Source organism: Citrus sinensis, chromosome 1, assembly GCF_022201045.2.
Source record: "Citrus sinensis cultivar Valencia sweet orange chromosome 1, DVS_A1.0, whole genome shotgun sequence".
Taxonomy (NCBI): domain Eukaryota; kingdom Viridiplantae; phylum Streptophyta; class Magnoliopsida; order Sapindales; family Rutaceae; genus Citrus; species Citrus sinensis.
This window is the reverse complement of record NC_068556.1, coordinates 21,598,333-21,607,822: the sequence shown is the minus strand read 5'-3', so window position 1 is coordinate 21,607,822 and position 9,490 is coordinate 21,598,333. Positions and strand designations below refer to the sequence as shown.

The following is a 9,490-nucleotide window of genomic DNA, read 5'->3' as shown; positions in this document are numbered from 1 at the left end:
TCCTAACATTGTCTTACAGGAGGATATTTATGCATTATTGATAAATTTTAGTAAAATCCATAGTCATAGATTTTCCCTTTTTTTCCCCATATTTAGAAAATCATACTACTATAATCGAGTTGTTGTTGAACTTCTTTTCTCCCTGGCTCATCGTTACAAGTCCAGGACTAGAAAATCATTTTACTTATTGTCGCATCCAACTACAAACAAGATTCAAACATTAAGCCCAATTTTTGTCAACAAGTTTCTCGGTCTAGTTAGTCATTACAATCACCCAGCCCAGTATAAATCGGGCCTCCCAGACAAGGCAACAAAAGTCGAGGGTCATTTAAACGCTGATGTGCGCATGGTAGAAAATTTAAAAGCCGTGGATTTGTGGATTTGTTAACTTCCGCCTTCACCGACCATAATGACCAAACTATGTCTACGACCTAACCACCCTAACCTTCTTATCATAAGAAACTAACCTAACCTTAAATTACCTAAAATTGTAACAAAAAATAAAACAACAGCACGGAATATCTTTTTACTTAATTTCCTAAATTAATAATAATAATAATTTTTTTTTTTGGGTTTAAATAGTATTTCTCATATAATCCCTCTATTTCCTCACCTTTGATTTCAGCTTTACTTCGACTCTCTTCACGCGTCCTTTCTCTTGCTTTCAAATTAATAAAAACCAGAAGGAAACCCCTTCTCGATTTCAATCACGGCGTTTTCTTGATCTCGTTCTCCGTTAATCATCTGGTAAATATTCGCATGATTGAATCTCGTTTTTGCTGTTCGTTTATTGATTCTTGATTGTTCAAATACCTCTAATTTTCTGTTCAATCAGTTATTACTTGATGAGTCGTTTGATGTTTGCTTTCGTTGATTGATTGTTGCGTTTAGATCATTTTGTCTGAATTTGATTTCGACTTTTCTTTTTTTTATCTTAAGTTTTTTGGTAGTTTTATTTTGATGAATTAAGCTGTATCTTGAGGAAATCATTGATTTGATCAGGATAAATATCAATTACAGATCTCGGAGTTTAGCTGAATAACGATTTGATGAAGTTGTTAATTATTTTCAATAACTAGAATCACTGGAAATTAAAAAAAAAAAGGAAATTTGATATAAATTGAAGATGTCTTGGTACTATTTTTTTATTAATTTTTCGTTGTTTTGTTTTTGACAAATTTTCTTTTGTATTTTTCAGCAGGTACAATGTCTTTTGCACGGAATTATCGCCAACAAGGGGGAACCTGCCATGATAGACATTGGTCTTCTTTCAATAGAGACAACTGCAGCAGCAATAGCTACAATAACTACAACTACAACCGAAGCTGGAATGACAATCACGTTCGAAATTATAACAATTTCCACAGCTATTCAGGGAAATTCAGGGAGCACTATCAGTATGATAATCCTAGTTACATCACAGCTAGTTATGTTCAACCTAACAATGCGCCGTCTTTCAAAAGGAGGAAATTTTCAGCCTCTGCATGGGGAGACAGTGCAAGGAACTATTTGCAAGTGCCTAATGAATATGAGACTGCCGTTTCATCATCCAACAAGACTTTGGTTCCACCTGTTTCCATTTCCAATATTGAGGTGTCTACATCTATGAGCTGTAAACGTGACCGGTCAAAATTGGAGGATGATGAGCCAGTGTTTATGTCGAGGGATGAGATTGAGAGATTCTCCCCTTCGAGAAAAGATGGCATTGATGCACTACGTGAAACACATTTGCGATATTCATATTGTGCATTCATTCAAAATCTTGGATTGCGGCTTGAGTTGTAAGCTCCTCATCTTGAATTCAGGATCTTATCTTTTATTTTTATGTTTCTATTTTGTGTTGATGTCCGAGATTTCTTATTCCCATGTTAATAGTTAATTTGACAAACTGTATTATGTACTTTGCAGGCCACAAACCACTATTGGCACTGCCATGGTTCTGTGCCATCGTTTTTTTGTTCGGCGATCACATGCTTGCCATGACAGATTTGTGAGTTGCCACTTTCTGTACTGAGATTTTCTGTTGTTTTTTGGAGGCTTCTTTTTAAGAAAACTTGATACCCTTCTTTGTTGCTTCTACTATTCTGATATTCATTTTTACTGGTATGGCTTTGTTGCAGATAATTGCTACTGCTGCTCTCTTTCTCGCTGCGAAGTCCGAGGAGACACCTCGCCCTCTGAACGATGTACTAAGAGCATCTTCCGAACTTTATCATAAGCAGAATATCACTCTGTTGTCCTATCTGCTTCCCATTGTAAGGGTTTCTACCACTATCTCTGTTTACAGTCCGCAAATAATTCTGTAAAATCAAATTCTATGGCAGTATAAGGACCATCAGGCAGGAGATTCCCAAACTTTTTTCTTACATTGGAATGCTATTCAGTTTGGTACTAAGTTTAGTTGAGTTTATTTTTTCAAAATTTACTTTATTTTTTTTTAATCCCCTTCTATCACATTTGTGAATTTAAGGCTGTGTGATAAGTATAGGTATCTATGTGGATATGTTGTTATGACTCATGAAAAACTATATTTTGTTGTTCAATATAAGTATGCTTCAAATTTAATGGCTTAGAAAGATTAAAATTTAATATTTAGTTCTTGTTTGGCTGACACAAAATGGTTTGTGTTTAAACAGGATTGGTTTGAGCAGTATCGGGAACGGGTGATTGAGGCTGAGCAAATGATACTAACTACTCTAAATTTTGAACTCAACGTTCAGCATCCATATGATCCTCTTACTTCCATTCTCAACAAATTAGGTCTTTCACAGACTGTTTTGGTGAATCTGGCATTAAACTTGGTCAGTGAAGGGTAAGTTCATTCCTCTTTGTTCTGATTTTATTGGAGGCTATTTTCTTGTAGGTGCAAAGTATTTGTTGTGATTAGGTCAAATAGCTTAATAGTTTAAACAAACTATACATGTTGAACTTCACATTGTTGCTGTATGCTGTGGTCTATTTAACTTACACTTCTGTACAATGATTTTGATTCTGCTCTCTCTTCAGGTACCAGTTTGGTTTGGATAATTTTCTATTTGGCTGGAGTATTTCCATTAGGAATGTAATTTAGGACCAAGGAAGTGGTTTTACATCTTGATAGTATATCTCTTTCATAGATTTTGGGTAGTGGGTCTTCTGATCTCAACCAATTAGCCAATTGAGGTTTTGAAGTAGTTAAGGGTTGGAGGAGGAGCTGTCATTCTCTCTTTGGTTCAAATCATATGACACTTGTCAATAATTTTCTTCTTCAGAGCAGCTACTCTGGTAGTTATTGTGTTATGGGGCATTGATTCTTTGGGCATGGCATGATATTGCGGGGGCTACACAAGATTAGCTTGCTTGCCTATATGATACTGTTAGCTGGTGGATTGATTTGCTGTTCATGGAAAGTTTTGCTTTTGCATCTGAAGTTGTCCTGCTGATGTGTTCTGGGTCACATACTATGCATGCCCATTCAACTTGGTCATTGGCTATTGAAGATAGTTCTGGATCCTCCAAAACCAGTTCCCCCCCCCCCCCACAAAAAAAAATAAATTTGGCTGCTTGTCTCCATTAATGCATCCACACTGATATGGAGGAAACCATTTACTCCATAGATTTTTCTATGGTTTCCCAAGGTTTTCTTTAAACATCGAGTTATGTTTTAATAGTCTTTAAACTATTTTTATGATTTAGTTTTCAAAAAAGTTGAAATATAGGTATTTCACTTTACTTTCTATAATATGTGGGAATCTTTTGATGAAAAGTTGGACATGTTTTTCCTGTGAAATATTTTTTATATTTCCCTATATTTCAATTATCTTCACGTCCTAACAATCCTCTTTCCTTTCTTGTGGACTACTTTCTAGCCCAAGAACAATGTGAGTATATTATTTCAATTCAAAACATACAGTATTTATAATTTTGCTTAATCTTGTGTTCATTCTTTTACCTATATACTTTGTTTATAGATGAAAGAACAATGTTCTTGTACAAAATAGAAATTAAAAGATGAACCATTTGTGGAGGGGAAGACTCACAATATAAGCTGACCCTTTGAGGGCTAAAAAGGAACATTGAGATCTTCGTAATCTTTTATAGAGTGGAAACACTTTTTCAGTCACTTTTAGCTTTGATGTGTCATATGATTTTCTGCAAAATAATTGGTATCACCTTACTAATATCTAATGGTGTAGTAACTCTTTATTCAGCACATAATTATTGTTCTCATTTTTCTATACTTCTGTATTATTTCGTCTTTTACCAACAGTATTTTATGATTAAAAATCCAATTAAAACTGCACGTGAACTTTATTTATTTTCAAGAAATTGTGAACGTGGACTTTAATACTTTGGTTTGTTCTAAAAATGCATTCTGTATGGTCTTCAAATGTTTTTGTAATCTTAGAAAATCAGTGATGGTATGTCATATAATAGAATAGAATAAAAAAATCTAATATTTATCTACTTGAGACAAGTCCAGCTTGGTGGGAGTTGGGATATAGTTCCATTGGTGGACAAAATGAGTTTTCATTTTCTGATGTTCAGAAAATGAATTGAGATGCTTGTAGCTCACGCATGCAAATTCACGGAGCTATTTTGTCATTTTGATTGTTTGTGGAGGTTACTATCGTCATAGTTATTGCTGTTTTTATTTTTTTTGATACACATAGTTGTTGCTGTTGATATTAATAGTGTTCATGTCAGGGATACTGTTTAACTACCGTTCTTTCTTCTTCACTACTATTTTCTATTATTTATCATTGCTAGCAGTGGGGGGACTTATTTCAGGTGATCATTGGCTAAATACCTCAGATAGCCCATCCATGAAAAAGTAGTAGTCGGCATTTAGAGCATGCAGGATTTTGTTTTTCTGAGGCCTGACCTAAAAAAACTTGTTTACCCTATTCATGTCTCTTAGCAGCATAAGCTGTATCTTTTGGAACCAAAACCTTAAAACAAATAACTAAGAAAAGATGTTTTTGATTCATGAATTTAAGCCTTAGCATTAGGCGATGCTGATTCTTCGCCTGTCCATCTCTACTAGGTTTGTGCTTAGAATGTAAAAATGAGGCCGGTGGTTGATCTTTTTGGATTATGTCAGCAATGTAAACAAATAGTACATAATATTGTGCCCCATTGAGCTGTTAGTGCACAAGAAAATTTTTTTCTGATAAATTAATAAGTTACTAAGATTGTTTTATGTATGCTTTTGACAAGCCTTTTCCTCAAATGAGCTTGGTAAATTGCACATATTGAGTGAGGATACTGAGAACAGAAGTCCTTTTTTTTTTTTTTTCAATTTTCAATTTTTTTTTTTTTTATGCTAACTGGTTACAGGTTACTTAATACTTGACAGAGTCAAAGTGAGAGGAGACCTTTAAGGGACTGAGCTTTTTTTTTTTCTTTTTTTTTTTGGGGGACAAATTTTTCGCACTACCTGTTCTTTAACCTAATTAGTTGATCAGTACGGTGTCGGTTTGAGATGCTTAATGAACTCCAAAATCATTGAGAGTTGATGCATTGTTTCTCAGCCAATCCTATGTTTATTCCTTGAATCAAGTCCAGACTTGGATTGTACAGTGGTAAAAACTACACACACACATATATGAAAAGGCATGTTTTTGTTGTATCCTGTGTAGCTTTGCTTCATGTCTGCAACACGGCCTTGCTACTGGAGCATTGAAGCATGCAAAATAGCCTGTCCAATTGAGCAGAAGAGGCAGCCATTTTTATGAGATATTTATTGTCTGGAATGTTTCTCGCTTTCCTGTTTGTTTGTTATATTTATTGCATATGTTTCTGGAGTTAAAAGCCCTGCAGCAGAATTGGGTCTGGAAGTTGATGTGTTCTGTAGATGAGTATAACATGTTTGCCATAGTTTTGGTTACCATATCAGCACTACTGCAGAGATTCTTGGAAAATATTCTCCCTGGATTGGTGCTTTTTAGTTGGTAAGAAATAGTGACTTCTTTACTGAACCAATCTTGATTTTCTTGTTTTACAGCTTCTTGTTTCAAGTGTTGTTCTTTTTTCACTTGTACTCTTGTAGCGATGTGGTTTCTGCAATGTGGCATTGTTTGCTAAGTTGTAGAAGACTTTGCCTGTTTATATTAGTATTTCCCAGATGGTTTGACCTTTTGTTAAATATCTCTGGATTGGGAAAATTGCAGTTTTATTAACTTTTGCATCATTTATTGAGTGTCACTTTTTTTGCTTTTTAGGCTTCGGAGCTCATTATGGCTTCAGTTTAAACCTAATCATATTGCTGCCGGTGCTGCTTACCTTGCTGCCAAGTTCTTGAATTGGGATCTTGCTGCATATCAGAATATCTGGCACGAGTTCCAGACGACACCAGCAATTCTTCAAGGTATTGCCTCCCATGCCAACCCCCTGCCCCACCCCACCCCAAAAAAAAAATATATATATATATATATACACACGCGCGCGCGCACACACACACACCAATCAGATGACATGAATGGTCTTTACGATCAACTGTAAGCATGATAAGTTACTTACAAGCTCTAAAAGTTCATATGAAATTAGTATTAAGCTCAACTTCGTATTGGGGTGTTTTTTTTTTTTAAATAAAAGACTCACTTCATATCTGAGTTTCATCTAGCCATGAACACATGTTAACAATGTTGAAACAACCTAACTAATATGCTGGTGAATTTTATGATAATTTTGTCATTGAAAATTTATCATGCTTGCACTAATTGATTTGTATCTCATGTCTCTTTAAGTTTGATTTCCTTGCCCACTGCTAATTTCTTTTCTTTTTGTGAATGATTGACGCAGATGTGGCGCAGCAATTGATGGAGCTTTTCTAATATGATAACAATGATATAAGTTTGTTTGATGCTGATGTTACATGCTTTTCGACCAAGAGTATATATAAAAATTGTTTTACCAAGTTGCAATACACTTAAACAATGGTAGGATGTAGACATGTAGTAGAAGAGAATGTCATGCCACTGTTGAAAGGAAATGCTTATTTCTTTCTTTCTGAAACGAGCTTTAGAATGTACTGGTAAAGATCTTTCGGATATGAACTTTTGGAATTGATGACCATATGGAGCTACAGAATTTGCCAAATTCTACGGTTCCCACTTATAATTGTGTGGTGGTTGGTGAATTCGGAAAATAATAAAAGAAATTTTCTGAATGCAAGTCCCAAATATAAGTGATAGAATTAAATTATCTTCCAGATATGAACTCTTGGAATTGATGACCAAATGGAGTTACAGAATTTGCCAAATTCTACTGTTCCCAGTTATGATTGTGTGGCGGTCGTTGAATTCGGAAAAAAAATAAAGGTTTTTTTATGAATGCCAGTCCCAAATGTAAATGATATTTAAATTTTATTAGAAAACTCAATTAATGGGATTGTTTTGGAAAGTAGTCTCTTGTTGGTGGAGAGATTATTTTACAAGTTTTTGCAGTTATGCAAGGAAAATTGGAGCTTTTTACTTCATATTCGGTTTGTTGCCATGTTTAGGGCAAGTTGTTTGTCTCACTAATAAAGGTGAGAACCAAACCCGAATCAATTTTTTTGCTGAAATAGCATGTGTGCGTGTGAGGCTGCTTGCGGGAGACGGAAAATCCGCGTTGAATGGGATATAAAAGGAAAAAAAAATATGGTGCAAAAAAGTTGATTGTTTCCCACTAAAAAATATTTGCCATTTACAGGACTATATGAATCCAAATCTTTAGATTTTAATCTTACTACTAGGGGTGGGCACGGTTCGGTTCGGTTCGGTTCGAAATTAAGTAGAACCGATTTAAATCGGTTATTTTATAAAAATAACTGAATAAGAACCGAACTAAAAAAGAACCGAATTCAAACGGTTCTTTTCGATTCGGTTCGATTTTTTCGGTTCTGTGCCTATTGGGCCTATTTTGAATTTTTAAATTTTTAGTCCATTGGGCTTCATAAATGTAATAATTTTTTTCAACAAGTTCATCCTAATTTCATTATAAATATTAACAATAAATACAAAGTATTCAAAACACATTTTATCAATAATATCTTACTAACTATTAATAAATAATTAAATAAACAATCTATATAATAAGATGCTAGTTTAAAAAAAAATAAAGAAAACTTACTGGTAAGCAACATCAATCAACTATCATTTACTCCTCAGCTACTTGCTGTTGTTCTTGAGATTGCATTGGCCTAAAAAATTCTTCAAGAAATTGAAATTTATGAAATTTACGAAATTGTTTTTTATTTGATTTTAGGGTTTATTTTGGAAAATAAAAATTTACGAAATTGTAACACTAACATATATATATACTCTGATTGTGTGTATGCAAGTTTATGTTAGTTATCTTACACAATTAGTTAAAAATTAACACATATTTAATTTAATAAAATTTAAAAATAATTTGGTTTTTCGGTTCAGTTAAATGAACCGAATTTAACTGAACCGAATACCGAACCGACATTTCGGTTTTTTTATAAATTGTACCGTTCGTTTTTTTTTTAAAAAAAAATCGTACCGAATTAGAAAAAACCGTCGGTTCGGTTCGATTTTTTTAAGACTTCGATTTTTTTTGCCCACCTCTACTTACTACAAAATCATAATAATTGAGGAACCTGGATTGGTCGGCATTGGTAACTTTCATTCGTGAGGAACGAAAAAGTAAACAATTGAAGCATCATCCAGCTCCCTGGTTCTGTAGCCTTAATAGGGGAATTCATCAGAAGAGAATTTTCTGTTCATGGTAGGAGCGGACAGGCTAGCAGTAATAATTAATAAATGCTTCAAAAGGCAAGTCAAAGTAACTCTTTCTTTCATCATTCATGAATGTCAGAACCGAACCCCGCATAAAATCCCTTCTGTCATGATTGGTCAAACGAAGGCCGGGCCGACAAATGGTCAAACTTTATTGTGGTAATTCGAACCTTCCATCCGCCTCTCAACACTTGACCCTTAATGTTGTTTTAAATATTAATTAATTTTAGATAGGGTTGTGATCTATTGGCGGACTAATATGGCCCCACCTCCCTTCACAATCCGTACATAAAAGAATCGTGTGTTAATGTTATGTATATCAGGGAAATGAAGCCAACAACAGTACAAAAAAATACAAGAGACGAAAAAGACAACATAAATTCAAGCGATACGAGACAAGCTTTCCTGCCAAAATGATTAGGTAACGTGTACCATTTTTACGTTCAAACTTATCAGTATCAGCTGAAACTTCTACGCTCAAAATTAAAGATTCTGTAGCTAAATGTTTGGCGCTTCGGACAAAATGCTAAAACCGTTCCGGGCAACTCATGTATATCTATCCAGTCTTGGACCCAATCGGTTAACACACCTATATTTCTTTTTAGTAATAATCTGCTATGATTTATTTAATAATTATAAATATTTATTTAATCGCATAATTTTTTTTAAATATTTTTTTATTGTTTGATTATTTTTTAGTAAGATTTTAAAAATTAAATAAGTTATTTTATCTTTACTAATAAAAACTCAAACTTGAACATTTT

The 9,490-nt window shown here is 34.0% G+C and overlaps 1 protein-coding gene across 3 annotated transcripts; it reads left to right on the top strand.

Annotated features, from left to right (window-relative positions):
• Window positions 1-451: 451 nt before the first annotated feature.
• On the top strand, window positions 452-7,056 carry LOC102619049 (cyclin-T1-4). Of its 3 annotated transcripts, none has more exons than XM_052435463.1 (7): window positions 452-747; window positions 1,202-1,781; window positions 1,909-1,990; window positions 2,121-2,255; window positions 2,637-2,812; window positions 6,204-6,349; window positions 6,784-7,056. In XM_052435463.1, exons 2-7 carry the CDS (start codon window positions 1,207-1,209, stop codon window positions 6,813-6,815), a joined length of 1,146 nt encoding a protein of 381 aa, XP_052291423.1. In that variant the 5' UTR covers window positions 452-747; window positions 1,202-1,206; the 3' UTR covers window positions 6,816-7,056. The 3 variants fall into 3 exon arrangements, with proteins under 3 accessions (XP_052291423.1, XP_006489355.2, XP_006489353.2); XM_006489290.4 differs by having other exon boundaries at window positions 458-747; window positions 1,199-1,781; XM_006489292.4 differs by lacking the exons at window positions 6,204-6,349; window positions 6,784-7,056 and adding an exon at window positions 3,007-5,793 and having other exon boundaries at window positions 456-747; window positions 1,199-1,781.
• The last annotated feature ends 2,434 nt before the right edge of the window (window positions 7,057-9,490 follow it).

What these genes read in the sequence shown, in the direction of transcription:
- LOC102619049 (XM_052435463.1), top strand. Translation starts at nt 1,207, where the DNA reads ATGTCTTTTGCACGGAATTATCGCCAACAAGGGGGAACCTGCCATGAT. An exon ending in TGTCCTATCTGCTTCCCATT is followed by an intron (nt 2,256 to 2,636) that starts GTAAGGGTTTCT and finishes GTGTTTAAACAG; the next exon opens with GATTGGTTTGAGCAGTATCG. An exon ending in GACACCAGCAATTCTTCAAG is followed by an intron (nt 6,350 to 6,783) that starts GTATTGCCTCCC and finishes TGATTGACGCAG; the next exon opens with ATGTGGCGCAGCAATTGATG.